The sequence below is a fragment of the Aotus nancymaae genome, unplaced genomic scaffold, assembly GCF_030222135.1.
Source record: "Aotus nancymaae isolate 86718 unplaced genomic scaffold, 86718_ANA_hifiasm-v0.15.2.pri h1tg000001l, whole genome shotgun sequence".
Taxonomy (NCBI): Eukaryota; Metazoa; Chordata; class Mammalia; order Primates; family Aotidae; genus Aotus; species Aotus nancymaae.
Genome location: NW_026988412.1, coordinates 11,929,942 through 11,955,016, shown reverse-complemented (window position 1 = coordinate 11,955,016; position 25,075 = coordinate 11,929,942). Strand labels below are relative to the sequence as shown.

General features: G+C 35.9%; 1 protein-coding gene across 5 annotated transcripts in view; it reads right to left on the bottom strand.

Moving 5' to 3' along the window:
• The window catches only part of TASP1 (taspase 1), a 246,532-nt gene that overhangs the window by 184,519 nt on the left and 36,938 nt on the right, over positions 1–25,075 (bottom strand). For 4 of the 5 annotated variants that reach the window (XR_010343411.1, XR_010343409.1, XM_012474983.3 and 1 more), the window contains exons 5-6: positions 11,247–11,367; positions 5,703–5,787 (exon numbers count right to left, since the gene is read on the bottom strand). The exons of the other annotated variant lie outside the window; for it this stretch is intronic. Coding sequence is in view for 2 of the 4 variants with exons in the window: in XM_012474983.3 (XP_012330406.1) it covers positions 5,703–5,787; positions 11,247–11,367 (206 nt within the window). In the remaining 2 variants the exon portion in view is untranslated. The remainder of the gene's footprint in view (positions 1–5,702; positions 5,788–11,246; positions 11,368–25,075) is intronic. 5 annotated transcript variants of the gene reach the window in all.

The following is a 25,075-nucleotide window of genomic DNA, read 5'->3' as shown; positions in this document are numbered from 1 at the left end:
AAAATTCTAAAATTCATATGAAAATGTAAAACACCTTCAGCTTCTGAATCTAGTGATAAAAAGAAAAATTTTTAAATTAAAAAATAAAAAAAAAGAAAATATAAAACACCTAAAATATCAAAACACTCAAAAACATAAAGAATTATTTTTGTGAGAAAACCAGCTAGTTCCACCGAACAGAGGTCTCAGAAATAACGTCACAAATCTACAACCATCTGATCTTTGACAAACCTGACAAAAACAAGCAATGGGGAAAGGATTCCCTATTTAATAAATGGTGTTGGGAAAACTGGCTAGCCATATGCAGAAAACTGAAACTGGATCCCTTCCTTACACCTTATACAAAAATTAACTCTAGATGGGTTAAAGATTAAACTTAAGACCTAACACCATAAAAACTCTAGAAGAAAACCTAGGCAATACCATTCAAAACATAGGTGGGTAAGGACTTCATGACTAAAACACCAAAAGCAATGGCAACAAAAGCCAAAATAGACAAATGGGATCTAATTAAATTAGAGCTTCTGCACAGCAAAAGAAACTATCAGTAGAGTGAACCAGCAACCAACAGAATGGTAAAAAAATTTTGCAATCTACCCATGTGACAAAGGGCTAATATCCAGACTCTTCGGAGAACTTAAATAAATTTACAAGAAAAAAACAAACAACCTCATCAAAAAGTGGGTGAAGGACATCAACAGACACTTCTCAAAAGAAGACATTTATACAGCCAACAAACATATGAAAAAAAGCTTATCATAACTGGTCGTTAGAGAAATGCAAATCAAAACCACATTGAGATTCATCTCATAACAGTTAGAACGTCAATCACTAAAAAATTGGGAGACAACAGATGCAGGACAGGATGTGGAGAAATATGAATGCTTTTACACTGTTGGTGGGAGTGTAAATTAGTTCAACCATTGTGGATGACAGTGTGGTGATTCATCAAGGATCCAGAACTAGAAATACCATTTCATCCAGCAATCCCATTACTGAGTACATGCCCAAAGGATTATAAATCATTCTATTATAAACACACATGCACACATATGTTTATTGCAGCACTGTTCACAATAGCAAAGACTTGGAACCAACCCAAATACCCATCACTGATAGACTGGATAAAAAAAATGTGGCACATATACACCATGGAATACTATGCAGCCATAAAAAAGGATGAGTTCACATCCTTTGCAGGGACATGGATAAAGCTGAAAACCATCATTCTCAGCAAATTGACACAAGAACAGAAAACCAAACACCACATGTTCTCACTCATAAGTGGGTGTTTAACAATAAGAACACATGGACACAGGGAGGGGAACAGCACACACCAGGGCCTGTTGGGAAGAAGGGAACTAGGGGAGGGATAGCAGGGGATGGGGGGATAGGGAAAGCATAACATTAGGAGAAAATCTAATGTAGATGATAGGGTGATGGATGCAGCAAACCACCATGGCACATGTATACCTATGTAACAAACCTGCACACTCTGCACATGTACCCCGGAACTTAAAGTATAATAATAATAATAAAAAGAAAATTAAAAAAAAAAAAAGAAAACCAGCTAGTTCCAGACAGGTGTAGCATTACTATATAATATGATTTTAATAAAGAGGTAGCCATCACTTTTTCCCATGTTTTCTCCTTGTAAAATATTGAAATACTGCATAGGTCCCCTTTTACCATTGCCTCATCTTAGTCCCTCTTCCCTCTTCCCCTGCAGTAATCACAGCGGGTGTAGTAATACGTTACAAGTCTTTTTTGTACATAAATGCACATATTTATGTAGCCACAGAAAATCAGAGTATTGTATATACTGTAACAATATGAAAGACTATATGGCAATGAGAAAAGTTTAAAATCAGGATTATTGTTACCCAGGTGTAGGCAGAGATGGGGGTCAGGGTGAGCATGTAGGACAGTGGAAAGGACAAGGAGTATATGTTAAATCTCTTCCCTCTTAACTTTTTAAAGATTTTAAAAACATATTACTCCTGGTAAGTGTTTGGTTAAATGATCATAAGACACTATAGGTAGAAATGTAAATTGGCAGAGTTTAGTCTAGCTCCAAATCTTTTGGTGGTATTTTATTTCCTATCCTAGGTGGCAGAGAACAAGTGTGCATCATATTGTTTTGTAATTCTTTTAAGAAAACAGAAGTCAAAATGAACATATCATCAGCAACCTGATTTATTTACTCTACAATGTAGAGATCTATTTCTGTGGACTGAATAGTGTTCACCCAAAAATTCATTTGTTGAAGCCCTAGCCCTCAATGTGATATATTTGGAGATGGGCCTTTGGGAGATAATCACAGTTGGATGAAGTCATGAGGGTAAGGTCCTCTTGATGTTATTAGTGTCATTATAAGAAGGAAATGTTTCTCTCTCAACAACCCCTTCCCTACACCCCTATCTCTAGTGTAAGAACACAGTGGGAAGGCAAGCTAGAAAAGGAGCCGTCACCAGAAACCAAACAGGCTAAAACCTAGATCTTGGACTTATTAACTTCCAGGACTGTGAGAAATACAATTCTACTGTTTAAGCCACTAAATCTAAGGTATTTTGTTAAGGCAGCTCAAGTAAATTAATTCTAACAGTAAGCCATGGTGCCACACACAAACGTTTCTCTCCTTTTTTCTAATGCCACAGGGTATCTAATAATATAACTAGAAAACAGTTTATTTAGCCACTGATGGATATTTAGGTAGCTTACATGTTTATACTCTACAAGCAACAATGCTATAGCCTTCTTGTGTTGTACAAGGCTTCTTCTGAAGACATTTTGTCTCAGGATAGAAATGCTGGAGCATACAATGTGCATTTTCAATTTGTATTTAATAAATAACATCAAAATGTCTCTCAACTGGTTGTTTATGTTCCCATCAACAGCAGAAGAACCTGTTTTTCTATGCCCTGAATACTGTATATTGTTGGTCTTTGTTAATTTTGCTACTTTAAAAAGATAAAAATATTGCCCTTTTTTTTAACTAATAATTCCTTGATTAATATTATTGAGCATCTTTTCATGTATTTATATCCCATTAATTTTTTCCCATGAATTGCATATTTATATCCTTTACTAATTTTTAAAATTTGGGTTGTCAGTTTCTTATTGATATTTTATAGTTCATAAACACTTTGGATAATTTTTTGTTTGCTACATATCCTGCAAATAATTTTTCTCAGTTCCAAAGGACATACTGCCTTTTAATTCTGATCATAGTATCTTCAGTTGTATCATAGGTATATATCTTTACTTGTCATATGTTTCAATACTTAGCTTTATTTTTTATCTTAATAAATTTGTTGTTGCCTCATTGTCATAAGAATACTCTTCCATATTTTTTCCTAGTATTTTTATACTACACTTTTTTACTTTTGGGTTTGGGCTTTTTCTTAGTGATGTGACATCGGAATTTAATGTTCTTGAACTAGGTAGTTAACTGTCCCAACACAATTTATTTAATATACCATTCTTTTCCCCCACATTGATTTGAGATGATACTGTTATCATAGACCAAATTCCCTCATGCACTGAGTGCTTCTAGACTTGGAGCTCTTATTCATCTTTTTATCTATACCTACATCAACCTGTTTTAATTAGTATTATATAAAAGTATGCTATCCATGAAGTACATCCAACTCTTTAAGCTGTTTACAACTGCCTTGACTATTCTTGAACACTTGTTCCTCCCTACAAATTTGAGAAACTGCTTGGTAAATACCATGAGGAGTAGGGGCAATGGGATTATGATAGATTTGTAGGTGAACTTCAAAATACTTTTTACACTGTTTATGCTTTTTTCTTGCCAACCAAACAACTACATCTTTTCTTCCCTACTGGGTACATGTCTTCTAAATTGTTTAGTTCATGTTAATTAGGTTCTACACACAAAAGGAAATATTGGGTGAAAGAACACAGTCATGTTTAAATGCACATTACAGAGAATATAAAACCAGAGCCAATCTCTTTGCACTTAACACTCCCTTAAAAAGGTATGGGTAAGGCCGGGCGCGGTGGCTCACGCCTGTAATCCCAGCACTTTGGGAGGCCGAGGCGGGTGGATCACGAGGTCAAGAGATCGAGACCATCCTGGTCAACATGGTGAAACCCCGTCTCTACCAAAAATACAAAAATTAGCTGGGCACAGTGGCGCGCACCTGTAGTCCCAGCTACTCGGGAGGCTGAGGCAGGAGAATTGCTTGAACCCAGGTGGCGGAGGTTGCGGTGAGCCAAGATCGCGCCATTGCACTCCAGCCTGGGTAACAAGAGTGAAACTCCGTCTCAAAAAAAAAAAAAAAAAGGTATGGATAGAAGGACTCTGTGTGTACCTGCTGAATAAACACTTAGCAAATTTTGGGTTGGTACTTTCATATCAGTTAAAAAAATAGCATGGGTTTAATATAAATCATGACAGAAACACATGTAAGATTATTTTAACCACTTTTCTCATTTTCAGAGTTATCAGGAAACTTACTGAAATCAATCCAACACATATTGGAAATGATCTCAAGAAATCAGATTTGCTTTCCGTTACCATTGCTTTATCAAAAACATATAATATTAAAAATTAATATTTGAGAATGTTTTCATAATTGACTCTCTAGTGCAATAATTAAACTGGGACATATATGATTAAAATCTTAAATCTATCTGGGTAAAGGATTTGAGATTTTTTTTTAACTATATTAATTTATTTTCTGTAACTTCAAAACACAGTAGAATCAAACAAAGTAATTCCTACAGCACTGTCACCACAACTTTGAACAAAGAACATTAATGTAACCTCCACAACCAGGCATGCTGAGCATAGACTAAGTATAACATGGTATTAAAGCATAAGTTTGAATATTGTTAGGCATGCTAACAGTACAGGGGCCATGTTTTGCAAACACAGAATTACTTATAAAACTATTTAAGGGTAAACTACAATGTCAGGGATTTGCTTTAAAATGCTATAGGGGCGAGGCACGTTGGCTCGTGCCTATAATCCCAGCTCTCTGGGAGGCCAAGACAGGAGGACTGCTTGAGTCCAGAAGTTTGAGACCAGCCTGGGCAACATAGCAAGATGCCACCTCTACAAAAAATAAAAATAATATCTAGGAAAGGCAGCATATGCATGTAGTCCCAGTTACTCAGTAGGCTGAGGCAAGAGGATCTCTTGAGCTCAGGAGGTCAAGGCTGCAGTGAGCCATGACCGTGCCACTGCACTCCAGCCTGGGTGACAGAGTGAGACTCTGTCTCAAATAAAATAAAATAAAATAAAAATAAACAAAACCAAAAACCCTACAGGAAAAAAAACTGAGATGCATGAGATAGATGAAGAACAAAACACTGGAAATTACTGGAGCTGGATCTCAGGTTCATAAGGGCTATTTACTATATTCCATGTACTTTATTCTAAAAACTTCTCAAAATTAAAAATTATTTCAGACTCCAACTATAATGTGCAAGTTTTTTTTAAGTTTCACAATAAAATGAGCCCAATTGAGCACTGATCCCCTTTCTGCTTTAATCCATAATATTCTATTCCATCCAGGACTTTATCAGTTGTATAAAATATTCCAAGATCACAGAACAAAGTTTGTCTTCTTCTCAAAGGCATGCTACCTGGTTTGTAACCAACAGCATCAGACTTGTGTGTATAAAAATGCACTAAAGACAGGAAAAGTCAGGAAGAACAAAGTGGTTACCAGGGAGGAATTCTGCCAGCCGAGAGCTTGCCTTTCTGCCCTTCACATAACAGTCTGTTCGCAACTGAGACTGGGTTCTTGATTCCTATAAAATAAGATTGGCAAAAAAGATGTCAGAAATGTCTTTCAGTTTCCCACTCAGTTTTGCAGTTGTTTCAATAAAACAACTCGAATATATCTTGGAAATTCTCTTTCAATATATCAAGTAATACTAATGAAAACCCTTAATAATCATGAGCAATAAGAGTTAAATCAAAAAACCTATGGAAAACCTAGAAGAAAAGATCAAATATAAAATACATATTCTCATGTTTTGTCATGTGCTAAAGAACAAAGGCTGAATTGAAATACTACATATTTAAATTAGGTTCCTTTTTAATAGGTTTCAGAATAGTTTTTAAAATGAACTGAAAATGTGGTATTCTCCTACTATCAAAACTATATATATGCTCCAAGCATTTAGTGACTACAAAACCATAAATTCCCTTTAAAGGATAAACATGATTATAAACAGCTTCAAATTGACCTTAGAGAGAAAAATTAATAGGAAAAAATGAGCCAAAAATTTTAAATGTCACCTACGAGAGAGACAGAACAGGGGAAATGTCCTTCAAATTGGGTAAGGGTGGGAAAAGAGACCAAGTGTGTAAAAGATGGTAACGTACAATGTGGTTCAGATTGTTTCCGGGAGGCTAACCAGCATGTACAAGTGAGGCAATAGTCCTTATCCAGGAAAATGACAGGACAGTATGAGTGTGATAAACGCTGTCAGGATGACAATGACAAAGACAATGGCAATGATGATTATGGTAGAAGGCAATGAAAGTAACTACTTCCTAATATGCTCCAGGCCCAGTGCCAAATTCTAAAATGTACTGGATGAGCCAACTGATCCTTCAATTCTGTCATATAACCACACTTATTAATCCTATTGGATTAATAAGAAAACATTTATACAGAGGGTTAAGTTGCCTGCCCAAGATCGCAGCGCTGAGTTTTAACACAGAAGCAGCTAGTATCAGAGACCACACCTTCCATCATAATCTATGTCTATCTTTCAGAACATTATGAATACAAACAAATAATCAGTGGGATATAAAGAGACTACAAAAATTTAAATTAAGGCTACCAGATGACTCCAAGCAAAACCAATTGTAGAAATTTAGCTCAATACCAAATCTTCCAAAGAAGTATGAAATACAAAACAAAAAAAGAAAAGCCCAAATCAGATATCTTTGCTAGTTTGGATGTGATGCTTCAATATTGTAAAGACATCAACCTTTTCCAAGTTAACTTATAAATCCCAATCTTTATAAATTATCCATCAAAACTTTCAAAAGGATTTCCATGATGCATAAGAAGCTGACTCTTAAATCAGGAAAAGAAAACTTTGAAAAAGAAAAATGAAGAGGTATATTTACCCTGCAAGATATCATTTTTTATTTGAAGCTATTATAATTCAAAAAGAGTGGTTTAGTACAAAATAAACAAATTTATCAGTGGAACAGAATAAAGCTAAAGTTCAGAAACAGACACTTGTGAACTTAGGTATTTAATATATAATATGCCTAGTATTTCAAATCAGTAGGAAAAGAATAAACTACATATAAGAGGGAGAAAGAACACAGAGGTAAAAGCCTAGGAGTCAGACTACTTTGTAACTGTTCAGTTAATCAATTTATTGCTTCTCAGCTACAAATTCACCCTTTGTTGCCTGATGTGTGAAAATGGATATGGGCCCTCTAAATATGTTTCCTTTGCCAGCTAGCACAATGGGTAAACTTTGTCAGTATAGGACACTGAAGAAACACTGTAGGAGGAAAGGGTATCTTGCTCACCAGGCTTCATTTTGGCCCATGTGGTATTCTCCTGTGCTAAGTGCCCACCCACAGGGAGCAGCTTTCTCCAGCATTTGAACACCACATTTTCTCCAGCTCCTGATCTGTGCCATAGCAGCATAGCTGAGAGCTCCAAAAAGAATAAGACCATACTCCATCCAGGTCATTGATCCCCACACCCACTCCTCAGCCCCATAGGCACACATAACAAGTGTTCCATGGGGTGCCTGTGAAGCAAGCCAAAGCCCAATCTTTATCCTGCCCAAGGGAGGTTTAATTCCCACAGCACCTTGACCTCTGTGTGCCCACTTCCCAGTCTGAGCTTCCCTTTGCCTCACAGGATTGATCCTGCTCACACAATGACTACAGACCAGCTCTGGCCTGGGTAACCCGGCGACTTCTCTGCCATACAGTGGATGATAGCCACACCTTCTTCAATGAGGTATGAACCTACTTCCAAATGTGCTCGTCTTTGGGTATTCTCCCTCTGCTCTAGAATACATTTTTGATTTGTATTCCCATGTTTATAGTTCTCTTTGATGTTTATAGAGTTACTCTCCTATCGCTGCTTAATAACTCTTTATATTAAACTTATATTTAAACTACGGTATGGTTTCTGTCTTCCAGTTTTACCCAGACTAATACAATGTCCTTGGACAAACTACTAAATCTCTCGTGTCTCAGTTTCCTCATCTGTAAAGCATAGACCTCATAAGGGTATCATGAGAACTAAATGATTTAAATATATAAACCACTGGGCCAGGCACAGTGCCTCATGTCTGTAATCCCAGCACTTCTGGGAGGCTCAGGTGGGCAGATCATCTGAGGTCAGGAGTTCAAGACCAGCTTGGCTGACATGGTGAAACCCCATCTCTACTAAAAATATAAAAATTAGCCAGGTGTGGTGGTGCACACCTGTAATTTCAGTTACTCAGGAGACTGAGGCAAGAGAATCACTTGAACCCAGGAGGCAGAGGTTGCAGTGAGCCAAGATAGCACCACTACACTCTGGCTGGGGCTGACAGAGTGAGACTCCTTCTCATAAATAAATAAAATAAAATAAAATATGTAAACCACTGTAGAACAATGCCTAGGGTATTACAGTCATTCAATAAACTGTAGTTATTGTTATTCAATTAACTATGTAGGAACAATTTTCAGTCATTTCAGAAAAAGCAAACAATGTATTCAAGAGGTAAATGAAAAATAAACTATACATGTGTTAGAAGAAAATACAGGTAAATTATGCTTATAAATTATGAGGGCCTTTAAGAAATACAAAATATAATAGTCACAAAAGAGAAAGTAGTAAGTTTAACAAACAGAAATGTTTAATTCCAATATGATTAAGGATATTATAAACAGAGTTAGATATTATAAACAAAAGAGAAATTAGTAAGTTTGACAAATAAACATGTTTAATTCCAACATGATTAAGGATATTATAAACAGAGTTAAAAGACAAGTTAAAACACAACAGGTATGAACAGGCAGTACACGAAGAAATGTTAACGGCCTTCAAACACACAAAATTGTATTAAATACCAATAAAATTTCATAATAAAAGAAGTTAAAATTAAAACTAAGTGAACCATGCTTTCTTAACTATCACAAAAAAGAGAAAGGATACAAGGCCGGGCATGGTGGCTCAGGCTTGTAATCCAAGCACTTTGGAGACCAAGGCGGGCGGATCACCTGAGGTCGGGAGTTCAAGACCAGTCTGACCAACATGGTGAAACCCCGTCTTTAAAAATAAAATAAAAAATAAAATAAAAAAAGAGAAAGGATATAAAAGACCAAAACAAATAAATAACCAAATTGACCTAAGTGACACATACAGAGCACTGCAACCAACAACTCCAGAATACATACTCTTTTGAGTATGTATTCTTTTGAAGTTCACATGCAAATTTATCAAAACAGACTATAAGCTGGGCCATACAGCAAGTCTCTAAAAGCTTCAAGGGTTGGTACCACACACAGTTCTCTGGCCATAGTGGAATTAAACTAGAAATCAATAAAGAAAGCTAACTAAAATGTTTTTAGGCAAATAAACTTGACAACTTATATGAAATAAACTAATTCCCAGAAAAACACACATGAAAAAGAAAATATAATCATATAAATTTAAAAATATTGAATCCTACTTTTTAAAACTTCCCACAAAGAAAACCCCATTAATTTGAAACAATTTATGAATTCTTTCAAACAATTAAAAAAGAAATTATTCCAATTATATACAAATCTTTTCAAAGGATGGGAAAAAAATCCCCAACTCATTTTATGAAAGCAGCCATAACATGGTACAGAAACAAACTATCACACATACAGTCACCTAATTTCCCAACACAATTCTGTGAGGAAAAGACTTCCTTTCAATAGAGGACAATAGACCATTTGGATATCCATATGAGAAAAAAAATAAATAAATGTTGACCCTTATGTTATATATTCAAAAATTAATCTGAGCTTGATAAGAAAGCAAAATGTGAAGGATAAAAACAATAAAATTACTGAAAGAAAAGAATGAAGACTATCTTCATAACTTTGAGCAAGCAAAAACTTGAGGAGGCAGGAGAATCACTTGAACCCGGGAGGCAGAGGTTACAGTGAGCGCAGATCGCACCACGGCACTCCAGCTTGGGTGATAAGAGTGAGACTCCATCTCAAAAAAAAAAGACACATAAAATAATATTCACTGAAGCTTTACTCATAAAAGGAAAAAACTAGAAACTTCATATGTCCATTAAAAGAAGAGTAAATACATAAGTTATGGTATATTCACTCAATGAAATACTATTAAGTGGTAAAAAGTAAAAATCTACCAACATAAAACATGGATCCATCTCACAGCCATAACATTAAGCAAAAGAAAACAGACACAGAAGTGTCTGATTCCATACATGTAAATTTTAGGAACAGGCAGATGAATCTATGGTACCCACAGTTAGCATGGGGGAAGACAGCACAAAAAGTGTGGACCAAGGAGAAGTGCCTTTCCAGGATTATGAAAATGTTCTACATTTTGACATGGAAATGTTTAATGTCTTGATCTAGGTGGTAACTTATGAGGCTGTAAACATCTAAAAATTCATGAAGCTATACACATAAAATACATTTCATGGATATTTTGCTTGAAAATAAATACATTATAAAACACGACACATATCTTTTATGTATTGATGTGGAAAAAATCTCCAAAACATTATATTTAAATCTAAAAAGTTTATAATTAACACATTTACTTTTTAAGAAAACAAATACAAGCACAAGATAAAACTGTGGTTCTACATAAAAATATAGATTAAAGCACTATATTTTTACTGGTTAAACCCCGGGAGAAAGGAAATGAGAAAGAAAAGATTTGGAGGATCAAAGTTAAATTATATTTATATTACTTGAAATATTTTACAACAAAAAATATAATGTGTATTTCAAATTTTAAAGTTATTTAAGACCAGAATATTCTAAATCAGGTCTTAAATGTCTCTAATCTCTCAAAGGGATAGAGGATAATGATCAAATTCTAATCAAAAACTACTTATAATTAAGATTTTATGACTTAAATTCAATTTAAAAAAAAGAACATTTGTTATAAACACTATTCCAAGCAGGAATGGTGAAAAAGACTGTAATCATCTTTAGAAGGCATGAAATGGTCATGTGCATAGTTTTCCAAGGATAGTAGGTCATAATGCCCACATACCACTCAGTGCTCCAACTGCTCCAAAATTTAAGGATTTTCCATCCATTATGCTGGCATCACACTCAATTTCACCTAACAGATTTAGATTAGATCCCATTCCTGCATTTGTAAAAGGAGAATCCTAAAAGACAAAAACAAAAATTAAAATATCATTAGTCTTAAAAAAGCATTAATGCCAGTCCTTCATGAAATTTTCTAAAAACTAGAAGGTAAGAGAATACTCCCCAACTCATCGTATGTCAATACTACCCTGATGTCAAACATGACAAAGATATGAGCAGGAAAGTACAGATCAATATGCTTTGTAAATATTGATTTTAAAAAAAAAGTCATCAAAGAAATACCAGCAAACCAAATCCAGCAAAATATAAAAGAGACTGAATATCACAAGCAAGAAGAAAACAAGATTGGTTTAATATCTGAAAATCAGTGTAATACCCTGTATTAATGAAATACAGGGAAAAACATGATCATATCAAAAAACACAGAAAAAAGGTATCTGACGAAATCCAACACCCTTTCATAAGAAAAACAGAAAAATAGATAAGGAAACTTCTTTAACTTGATAAAGGGGATTAATGAAACGGCCAGACAAGGCATAGTAGCTCACACCTGTAATCAAATACTTTGGGAGGCCAAGGTGGGAAGATCACCTGAGCCTAGCTAGTCAAGACCAGCCTGGGCAACACAGTAAGACACCATCTATATCAAAAAAATTAAAAATTAGCCAGGCATGATAGTATGCATCTGTGGTCCCAGCTGCTCAGGAGGCTGAGGTGGGAGGATCAAGTCATCCTGGGATATCTAGGCTCTAGTACACCAGGATCACACCCAAAAAAAAAAAAAAAGTCCACAGTTAACATTGTAATTAATAGTGAAAGACTGGACACCTTCCCCTAAGGTCAGGAAGAAGACAAGGATATCTACTCTGAGTACCTATTCATCAATATACTGTACAATCTAACCAGATAAGCAGACAGAAAGAAGAAAGAAAGAGCATCTAGATTGGAAAGGAAGAAGTAAAACTCTCTCTGTTTCAAGATAACATGATCCTGTATATAGAAAATCCTAAAGACTCCACTAAAAAAACTATTAGAATTAATGTTCAGGAAGATTGCAGGATATGAGATCAATATGCAAAAATCAATTGGATTTTTATATATTAGCAATAAACAATCTGAAAGTGAAATCAAGAAAATCTCAATCAATACTATCAAAAACAATAAAATAGAAATAAATTTAAAAAAGAAGTATAAGACTTGTATACTAAAAACTATAAAATACATTGAAAAAAATGTTTAATTCGATACCTAAATAAATGGAAAAACATTCTAAGTACATGGACCAGAAGGCTCAATGTTGTTACAATGGTAGTACTCCCCAAACTGATGTAATTCAAAGTAACCCCTTATCAAATCCTAGCTACATTTTTGGCAGAAATTGATAGGCTGATCTTAAAATTCATATGGAAATGCAAGAGACCCATAATAACCAAACAATCTTGAAAAGAACAGAAATAAAGGACTCAAACTTCTAGGTTTTATAACTTACTATACAACTAAAGTAATCAAGACAGTGTAATACAGATATATAGCTAAGGATAGATAAATTGATATAACTGAGAATCCAGAAATACACCCTTATAATCAATTCAACAAGGTTGCCACAAAATTCAGAAGGTATAATCTTTTCAGTAAATGGCACTGAAACCATTAGAGATCCATATGTAAGAAAATGAAGTTGGACCCCTATCTCACACCATATATAAAAATTAACTCAAAGTGATGTAAGAGCTAAAGCTACATAACTCTTCAAAGAAAGCATGAAGACAAATATTCATTATCTTGGATAACAAAATAGTTTTGTATTTGACACGAAAAACACAAACCAAAGAAAAACCTAGGTAAACAGGACTTCATAAAAATTTAAAACTTTAATTTCAAAGAACACCATAAAGTAGGAAGAAAAAAAAAAAGGAAGAAAAAAATCACAAGTCATGTATCTAATAAGGGGCTTATATCCAGAATATATATTAAAAAAAAATTCTACAACTCTAAAATAAAAAGACAACACAGTTTAAAAACGAGAAAAGAATATGAACTAACATTTCTCCAAATAAGATCTATAAATCAACAGCAAGTACATGAAAAGATGTTCATGCCACTGCATTCAGCCTGGGCAAAAAAGTGAAACCCTATCTCTAAAAACTAAATAAATAAAAATCAATTTTAAAATAGAAAAATGTAGCCAGGCATGGTGGCTCACGCCTGCAATCCCAGAACTTGGGGAGGCTGAGGTGGGTGGATGACTTGAGGCCAGGAGTTCAAAACCAGCCTGGCCAACATGGTGAGACCCTGTCTCTACTAAAACTACAAAAATTAGCCACGCATGGTGGTGAACAGCTATAATCTCAGCTACTCAGAAGGCTGAGGCATGAGAAATGCTTGAACCCAGGAGGCGGAGATTGTAGCGAGTCAAGATCTTGAGCCACTGCACTCCAGCCTAGGTGACAGAGCGAAACTCTGTCTCAAAAAAAAAAAAAAAGGTTCAATATCTTTTGTCCTCAAGAAAAGGCAAATCAAAACCCACAGCAAAATACTTCTTCAAACCCACAAGGATGGTTATAATTACACAGATAATAACATATGTTGCTAAGGATGTACTGACATGCAAGTAAGCAGAACAACATGGCCCACAACCCCAGAAGAAATCTCAAATAATAACAAACGCAGAAATGATACCAATGACCAAATTAGCAAACAATTTTAATGTTAGCTAACAATGTTAAACTATATCATATAAACATACTCTATATGTTCAAGTAGGTATATGAAAATGTTAGCAAATGGAGGAAAGAAAAAATCCTATAAAAATGTTTGGCCAGGTGCAGTGGCTCATGCCTGTAATCCCAGCACTTTGGGAGGGCGAGGCAGGCAGATCACAAGGTCAGGGGTTCGAGACCAGCCTGGCCAACATGGTGAAACCCTATCTCTACTAAAAATATAAAAATTAACCAAGCATGGTGGCACATGCCTATAATTCTAGCTACTCAGGAGGCTGAAGCAGGAGAATCACTTGAACCCAGGAAGCAGAGGTTGCAGTGAGCTGTTATCAAGCCACTGCACTCCAGCCTGGGTGACAGAATGAGGCTCCATCTTAAAAAAAAAAAAAAAAAATTGTGCTGGGAAAATCCTTTTAAAAAAGTTAGAAAAAGAAAAAAAAAATTTAATTGTAGAAATGAAATATATACTAATTTAAGGTAAAGGCACTTTGAAAATGGTTAACAGTAAATTTGGCACTGCAGAAGAAAACAGTAATAAATGTAATAACATAGCAATAGAAACTATCCAAACTAAATTACAAAGCGAAAAAATACTATAAAAAGGAAAAAGAACAGGAGGAGGAAAAGAAAGAAAAAAACAGTATTGGCCCGGCATAGTGGCTCACACCTATACTCCCAACACTTTGGGAGGCCGAGGAGGGTGGATCACCTGAGGTCAAGAGTTCAGGAACAGCCTGACCAACATGGAAAAACTCTATCTTTACTAGAAATACAAAATTAGCCTGGTGCAGCAGCGCATGCCTGTAATCTCAGCTACTCTGGAAGCCAAGGCTGAAGAACTCCTTGAACCTGGGAGGCGGAGGTTTCAGTGAGCTGAGATCACACCATTGCACTCCAGCCTTGGCAACAAGAGTGAAACTCCACCTCAAAAAAAAAACAGTACTGGAGAAGAATGGGAGATATCGAATGATCCAACATGAGTGTCACTGGAGTCCCAAATGAAAGTAGAAAAATAGATGAACAATAAAAATATTAGCCAAAAATTATCCAAACTTAATAAACACACAAATCCAAGAAGCTCAACAATCCTCGAATAAAAGAAACATGAATAAAAATATATCAGAGTACACCATAATCAAAATGCTGAAAACCAATAATAAAGAGAAAATCTTAAGAGCAACAAGAACAAAAAGACACGTGAAAATGAACAAAAATATTAAAGATTTTTGGTCAGAAACGATGCAAGACAGAAGACAATGTAGAAATCTCTTTAAAGAACTAAGAGGAGAAACAAACTAAAACTGAGAAAACTACAAAATGTCTTCGTAAAGGCAAAATAAAGACTTATTCAGACAGACAAAAATTGAGGTAATTTTTCACCAGCAAACCTAAACTATAAGTAATGTTAACGGATATACTTGAGGCCAAACAAAATACACCACATGTAAATCTGGGATACGCAAAGGAATGAAAGTGATTAATATTCTAAATAAGTGGGAAGATATAAAGAACTTTTATCTCATAAGTGATTCAAATAATTGTTTAAAGCAAAAATAATAACAATGTATCATGGGGTTTATGACACATACAGGTGCAAACTATAGGGCACAAGTAGCCCAAAGATTGTGGGGAATGAATAGAAGTGTACTGTTACAAGCTTCTGGTATTATACATGAAGGCCTATAATAGTAATATAATTTGAAAGCAGACTGTGATAATCCAAAAACATATTTTGCGAATGGTAGATCAACTACTAAAAAATAAAAGCATAGCTAATAGGACAAAAGTGGAGGAAAAAATAATTCTTTTTTTTTAAATCCTCAAAAGATAGCATAAAAAGAAGAAATAAGAACAAAGTAGAGATACACGGAATAGAAAATAACAAGATCACTTTATATGCAGCCATATCAACAATTACATTAATTCAAATTGTCTAAGCACGTGAATAGAAGCTTATTAACTCAGAAAACCTTACAAGAAGATTTTCTTAAATATAAAAGCATAGATAGCTAAAAGTAAAAGCATATGAGAAGCTATTACCAAAAATATATCAAAACATCCCTTCTCTCATTGCTAGTATTAGTGATGTGTGACTCTTCTTTTACGTTCCTAATCAGTCTGGCTTGATGTTTATAAATTTTATTAATCTTTTTAAAGAACTAACTTAACTCTTGGTTTGGTTGACTTTCTGTTTTCTATTTCATTGATTTCTACTCTCATCTTTATGTTTTTTTTCCCTTTTTGGTTACGTTGGATATGACATGCTTCTGTTTTTCTAGTTTCTTAAAATGATAGATTAAATAATTGATTTGAGATCTTCCTTTTTTTTATTTTGATAAAGTGATACTATAGTTTGTTTGGAAAACTAAACATGGGAAAATAAGCACTGAATGCTATGAATTTCTTCAGAATAAGGAATGTTATCCCTCTTGAATATACACGCAAAAATCTTTAACAAAATATTAACAAATTGAATCCAGCAATATATAAAAAGAGTTATATATTACAGCCAAGTGAGATACATCCCAATAATACAAGACTAGTCCAACATTAGAAAATCAATTGAGTAGAAAAAAAAATATGATCATAACAATAGTTGCTGCAAAAACATCCTAAAATAATTCAGTATTCATTCATGTTAAAAACTCTCAGAAATCTAGGAATAGAAGATAATTTCCTTAACCTAATTAACTTAAAAATGATAATACATCATAACCAAGTAGCATTTACCCCAGAAATGCAAGGCTGATTTCCGTATTAAGGGAAAAACCATATGATCATCTCAGTAGATACAGATAAAGCAGCTGACTAAATCCAACATCCATTTGTGATTTAAAAAAAAAAAAAAAAAAAAAAGATCCTGGAAAACAAGGAATAGAAGGGAACCTTCTCAACCACATAAAAACTTATTTATGAAAAACAAACAGCTATTCCTATATTTGTTTGTCTCCATTTTAAAAACAAGCTAAGAGAACCACTGAGTTAGTAAGCCCGTAGGATACAAGATCAAAATGTAAATAAAAACATTTTTCTATATAGTAGCAACAAACTATTGGAAATTAAATGTTTTTAAAATCAATTATCATAGCATCAAAACATGAAATACTTAGGAATAAACATAATATATACAAGATCTGTACACTGGAAATCACAAAATAATCTTGAGAGAAATTTTTATAAATCTCAATGAGTGGAGAGAAATACCATATTCATGAATTGAAAAATTCAATATTATTAAATTGATCAACAGGTTCAACACAATCCCAATATAAATTCCAGCAGGCTTTCTTTTCTTGTAAAAATTGACAAGTCAGTTTTTAAATATTTATGTAAAGGCAAAGGAACTAAGATAGCAAAGAAATTTCTGGAAAAGAGCTTTAGGGACTCACATTGACTGATTTCAAGATTTCAAGAGTGTGGTATTGACATAAATTTAGATATATAGATGAAAGAGATGGAATAGAGTCCAGAAATAGACACACACAGAAATGGTCAATTTTTGCCAAAGGTGGCAAGGCAATTCAATGGAGAAAGAATAATATTTTCAAGAAATTGTACTAGAAAAATATACAAAGGAAATAAAAGACATTTACCTCACATTAGTATTCAGGAAAATTTGTTTTTGAAAAGGACCATACATCTACATGTAGGGGCTAAACCTATAAACACTGTAAAAGAAAAAATAAAGTATGTGACCTTACACTAGGCAAGAATTTCTTACACAGAATAACATAAATTATACAAGAAAAAACAAATTGAATTTTATCAATTACTTTTATCAAAAAAAATTATTAAGAAAAAGCAGCTGGGCGAGGTGGCACACCTGTAATCCCAGCAATTTTGGGAGACAGAGGTGGACGGATCACCTGAGGTTGGGAGTTTGAGACCAGTCTGGAGAAACCCCGGCTCCACTAAAAATACAAAAAATTAGGTAGGCGTTACGGCACATGCCTGTTATCCCAGTTACTTGGGAGGCTGAGGCAGGAGAATCGCTTGAACCTGGGAGGCAGAGGTTGTGGTGAGCCAAGATCTCGCCATTGCATTCTAGCCTGGGCAACAAGACCGAAACTCCATCTCAAAAAAAAAAAAAAAGAGGGCCGGGCGCGGTGGCTCACACCTATAATCCCAGCACTTTGGAAGGCTGAGGCAGGTGGATCATGAGATCAAGAGATCAAGACCATCCTGGTCAACATGGTGAAACCCCGTCTCTACTAAAAATACAAAAAAGTAGCTGGGCATGGTGGCGCGTGCCTGTAATCCCAGCTACTCAGGAGGCTGAGGCAGGAGAATTGCCTGAACCCAGGAGGCGGAGGTTGCGTTGAGCCGAGATAGTGCCATTGCACTCCAGCCTGGGTAACAAGAGCGAAACTCCATCTCAAAAAAAAAAAAGCCATTTTATATATATATATACACACACACACACATATGTGCATGTACACATACATACATGTTTTGTACTAACATAGGTTAGTATAAAACATATATTTCCTTGCTCTGTCAACTGAGAGGCCCTATAAACAATGATACTCCAGTAGCAAAGAGCACATCTAGCACCCAAGCCTTGGATTCTAATATTATTCTCCAATAAGGTAACCAGTATTCCTTGGAGAAATGGCTGATTCTAGGACTGAAGCAAGAAATGTACAAGATAAGCCTGGTTGGGTGTGGTGGTTCATGCCTGTAATCCCAACACTCTGGGAGGCCCAGGCAGGAGAATCACTTGAGCTCAGGACTTCAAGACCAGCCTGGGCAACATAGCGAAACCCTATCTCTAAAAAAAAAAAAAAAAAAATACAAAATTTAGCCAGGCATAGTGGCAGGCACCTGTAGTCCCAGCTACTGAGAGGCTGAGGTGGGAGGATGGCTTGAGCCTGGGAGGCTGAGGTTGCAGTGAGCTGTGATCATTGTGATCATGCCACTGCACTCCACCAACCTGGACAACACAGTGAGACAGTGTTGTCACTCACAAAACAAAAGAAAGAAAGAAAAAGTATGGATCATTTTACACCACCAGAAAGTAAGGAAGTCTCCAAAAAAAAAAAAAAAAGAACTCACAATGATGGGGATATATCAAAGTATCGCAAGAGCCAACTGAAAGAGCTCCCAATGGCCAAAGCAGAAACAATCCGAGAAACAAAATAATTAAATAAAGCAGTATTAGACTATAACTAAAAGGATAAAATATAAATATCCATGAGTCCATACTGATATAAATTCATTACTAAATAGGGGGAAAAAGAAAATCTTTTTTGCAAAAGAATTCCAAAACTATAGTTACTCCACGCTCAAGAAAGTGAAGCATAACTCCCCACTCCTTAAGCGTGAGGTACATAAACTGACTTCCTTCTGAAGAATACAGTATATGTGTAGAGGAACAAAAGAATTACCTTTACAGTGGAAAAACCTAGCAAACACTACACTGTGTAAGGCATGTAACAGAAGTCAACAACAAAAGTGATAAGTCATGGTCATAATACGTACACTTGATATCATATGATGAGAATAACAATTTATCTCTAAGGTCTTCCACCTAAAAACCCATAACCCCATTCTAATCATGACAAAAACATCATACAGATCTCAACTGAGGGACACTCCACAAAACACTTGACTAGTACTCCTCAAAAAGGTTATGGTCATGAAAAACAAGGGAAGTCTGAGAAACTGTCACAGCCAAGAGACATGACAACTAAAAATGTAATGTGGTATCCTGGATGGAATCCTGGAACAGAAAAAAGACATTAGGCAAAAACTAAGAAAATCTGAATGAAGTATAGATGTCAGTTAATAATGTAGGTTTGTTAATTATGACAAATGCACCTGCTAATTAAGATACTAATTAGAGAAAATAGATATTAGTATACGAGAATTCTCTAAACCAGTGATTCCCCAACCTTTTTGGCACCACTGGGACCAGTTTTGTGGAAGACAATTTTTCCATGGACAGGGCGGGGAATGGTTTTAGAATGACACTGTTCCACCTCAGTGTCAGGCATTAGATTCTCATAAGAAGTGCGCAACCTAGATCCCTCGCATGCACAGTTCGCAATAGGGCTCCCGCTGCTATGTGAACCTAATGCCACCAGTGATCTGACAGGAAGCAGAGCTCAGGCAGTAACTCTCACTCGCCCACCACTCATCTCCTATTGTGTGGCCCAGTTCCTAACAGGCCACAGACTGATACTGGTCCAGGGCCCTGGGGTTGCAGACCCCTGCTCTAAACTATCTTCACAATTGTTTTGTAAATTTTTAAACTATTCTAAAATAAGTTTATTAAAGAAAAATGAGGCCAGGCATGGTGGCTCATGCCTGTAATCCTAGCACTTTGGAGGCTGAGGTAGTGGATCACCTAAGGTCAGGAGTTCAAGACCAACCTGGCCAACATGGTAAAACCCCCTCTCTACTAAAAATACAAAAAGCAGCTGGGCATGGTGCTGCATATCTGTAATCCCAGCTACTCAGGAGGCTGAGGCGGAGAATCACTTGAACCCGGAAGGTAGAGGTTAAAGTGAGCTGAGATCATGCCACTGCACTCTAGCCTGGGAGATAAGAGACTCCATTTCAAAAACAACGTAAGAAAGAAAAATGGGTGAGGTGTGGTCACTCACACCTGTAATCCCAACACTCTGGGAAGCCGAGGCAGGAGGACAGCTTGAATTCAGCAGTTCAAGAGAAAAATGATGAAACTCAGTCTCTACAAAGAAATACAAAACTTTGCCAAGCATGGTGGCACATGCCTGTAGTCCCCTCTACTCTGGTGGCTGAGGTGGGAGGATCGATTGAGCCTGGGAAGTCGAGGCTGCAATGAGCCATGATCATGCCACCATACTCCAGGTTGGGAGACACAGCAAGACCCTGTCTCAAAAAATATATAAATAAATAAAGTAAGTAAGTTTGGTAAAGAAAAATCAAGCCACGGCCTTGGAGAAAAACTTTATAAAACATACATCTCTCAGTAAACTTTTTTGTAGCTGGGTTAAATCTTTTTATTTTTAGTATGGTCTTATGGCAAAGAACACTGTATTATTTTAATAATCACACAGTTGTGACAGAATTACAAACCATAAAATGTTTAATGCTTTGAACAGTACTCTGTTGGGATGAAGATTTTATTGGTTCAGACAAGTCTTCTGGATCTGCTTCACCCAGGATATTTTCTGTTCAGTGATATAAAGCATATTTTATTTTATATTATAACAAAAATGGAAATATATAAACATATCAAAAGAACTGTTGATGCTTTCTAACATTTACATAAATAGAATTCAGTGCGACTTACAAAAATTCTGTTGCACCAGTACAGTTTTAGGATTTATATTTTAATACATTTGTTTACCACTTGTTTATGTATATGTACGTGACATTACTTGAGCTTAAATGTACTTTACTGAGCAAAGTTTAAAAAACAAAGTATATTGGGAGGCCAAGGCGGGTGGATCACGAGGTCAAGAGATCGAGACCATCCTGGTCAACATGGTGAAACCCCGTCTCTACTAAAAATACAAAAAATTAGCTGGGCATGGTGGCGCGTGCCTGTAATCCCAGCTACTTAGGAGGCTGAGGCAGGAGAATTGCCTGAACCTAGGAGGCGGAGGTTGCAGTGAGCCGAGATCGCGCCATTGCACTCCAGCCTGGGTAACAAGAGCGAAACTCCGTCTCAAAAAAAAAAAAAAAAACAAACAAAGTATATTTTATTTTATGATAAAAGGTCTTTAACCTCATAGCCAAATACTAATATTTGCTGAGACAAGATTGGAAATTGTATCAAGAATTTTATTTTTCTGACATTTAAAGTTCTACATGATAAAAATAAAACTTAAGCAATGGTGCTACTTCATTTTTTAAGTATTTCTATATAAATAAAATATTGAAGAAAATCTTAAGTAAGTTTTATATATATATATATATATATATCTTAAAGGACTTCTATCCAGACTTTATTTTTAAAAATCCATATAACTCAGACAAACAATGCAAAGTTTTATGAGGCAAACTGTTTGTTTGTTTGTGACAGGGTTTTGCTCTTGTTGCCCAGGCTGGAGTGCAATGGCTCAATCTTGGCTCACTGCAACCTCCACTTCCCAGGTTCAACCAATTCTCCTGCCTAAGTCTCCTGAATAGCTGGGATTACAGGTGCCCGCCACCACGCCCAGCTAATTTTTGTATTTTTAGTAGAGACGGGGTTTCACCATGTTGGCCAAGCTGGTCTCGAACTCCTGACCTCAGGTGATCCACCCACCTCAGCCTCCCAAAGTGCTGGGGTTATAGCTGTGAGCCACCGCACCCAGCCAAGGCAAATAGTTTTATAAAGATTGCAAAATAACACATGAAAACATGCTTAGCATCATTAGCCACAAAGAGTCTCTTATTGACCAAACTCTATTCAAATTCCCCTGCACTATTTTTCAACTGGGCTAGACTTTTGAACTTCCATGTTTACCTCTGCATTGTTCAATTTTAATAAGAATCTTGCTAAATCAGACAAGATACTCCCACCCTTGATATCTAGTCACCCTCGACATTTCATCAGATTCCTCATTCTCCACCATCCCTCAAGTGACATCTGATCACTGTGGTCTGTCTCCAGCAAGAATCCTGTTAGATGGATTTAGCTAAAATCTCCCCTTACCAGTGATGTTTCCTCTTAGTCATATTCCAACCACTGACCCCCCACACAGTTTTTTAACTATAAACTCCCACTTGTCCATGCTGTATTCAGAGTTGAGCCCAATCTATCTCCCTCACTGCAAAATCCCATAGCAGCTGATATGGTCTGAATGTTTTGTTTCCTTCAAATTTTGTGTTGAAATGTGACCTCCAATGTTGGAGGTGGGCTTAGCAGGAGGTATATGGGTCATGGAGTGGATCCTTCATAAATGGCTTGGTGCTGTTCTCAAAGTAATGAGTAAGTTTTCACTATATGAGTCCATGTGAGATCTGGTTTTTTAAAAGAGCCTACCATCTCTTCCCTCTCTTTCTTGTTCCCTCTCTCACCATGTGATACAACTCCTCCTTTGCCTCCCACCATGATTTTAAACTTCCTGATGTCTCACCAGAAGCTGAGCTGATGCTGGTGCCACGCTTGTACAACCTGCAGAACCAAGAGCCAAATAAACCTCTTTTCTTTATAAATTATCCAGCCTCGGGTATTCCTTTACAGCAACACGAAAGAAACTAATACAGCAGCGGGTCCTACAGCTATCACAATAGTTCCTCCCTTGAATAAAGCCTGCCTTACCACCTTTCACGAGGACCATAAATAATTTTTTCATTAATAGTAGTCATTAGGGAAATGCAAATTAAAGCCACCAAATAGCATTATGTAACCACTAAAATTTAAAAGAGTGACAAAATTAAGCATTGGCAAAACTGCAGATCTATGGAAATCTGAATGAATTATACATTTCTAGTGAGAACGCAAATGGCAAATTGTTTAGCAGTTTTCTTTAAAGTTAAGCATATACGTACCATAGACTCAGCAATTCTCTTACTTTATCTGTGAGAAATGAAAGCATATGTTCAGATAAATTCACATAAAATCTACATAAAGACATATATATTTATATTCCTAAAATACCTAACAATATGAGTGAATCTCAAAAGCATTACATGAGTGAAAGAAGCCAGGCACAAGAGATCATAAATTATATAATTCTATTTAGAATAAAATCTAGAAAAGACTGAACTATAGTGATAAAAAGCAGATAATGGTTGTCAGGAGCCACCGAGGGAGAGGATTCACTGTAGAGAGGTATGAGGGAAATTTGAGGGTAATGGAAATGTTATATATCATGATTATATTGGTGGTTACACAATTGTATATATTTGTCAAAACTCAACAGATTGTACATTTAAAATTGATCAATTTTGTTATATGTAAATTATATTTCAATAAAGCTGACAAAAAAGTAGTATACCGCTTACGTGACATAAACCAATCAATCCATATACTAACTTGCCCCTTATAAACAATAAACATCACTTTGGGAGGCTGAGATAGGAGGATCACTTAAGGTCAGGAGTTTGAGATCAGCCTAGGCCCCACAGTAGGACCCCATCTCTCCAAAAATTTTTTTAAAATAGCTGGGCATGGTGGTGCATGCCTGTAGTCCCAGCTACTCTGGAGGCTGAGGTTGGGGGGACTGCTTGAACTATGATTGCACCACTGCACTCCAGCCTGGGAAACAGAGTGAGACCTTTCTCTAAAAACAAATAATAAATTTAAATAATTTAAAATAATATATAGAAACTTAAGTGGTCATCTGCTGATCTTCTTATGTAACTCATTTTGTATAATTAATAATCATGTCCACTAAGTAGCAGTGATTCTTTCAAAATCTGTCAGACTCTATCACTCCTCTGTTCATAAACCTACTATGGTTTCCCATCACACTTAGAACAAATCCAAAGTCCTAATTTTCAACATTTACAAGGTCCTACACGATCTGACACTTCCCTCCCTCTTCCAGTTTACTCCCCCCATTCTTCTCCCTTACCGCACTCCAACCCACACTGCAATTCCCTGAGCTCAGCAAGAACACCCTTACCTCAGGGCTGTCACATCTGTTGTTCATTCATTCCTTTGAGATGTTGAGCTTGGTGAGAGATTCCAGTGAAAGAAGAGGACCCATAAATATGGACTGCATGTGCGTGTGTGCGTGTGTGTGTGTGCATGTACATGTATGTATAAATACCTGAGGTCCCATGGTGATTGGTACTATAAAGAAGAATGAAGTGGTATATGAACGAACACTGGGGTGCTTTTCCCTCTGAACAAGAAGTCCCTTACCCAACATCTTCACGTGGCTTTCTCCCCGAATTCATTCATGTCTCTGTTCAAAAGACAACTTTATCAGAGAGCGCTCCCCTTAAGGACTCATCTAGAATAGCATTCCCCAGCCATTCACAACCATTCTCTTTTCTCTATTTTATTTTTCTTTATGGCACTTTCCACTACTTGACATTATATATAATTTTTATTTGTCTGTCTCTCCAAATAGAATATAAGCCCCTTAAGTATAAGAATTTGTCTTTTTAGGTGTTATAT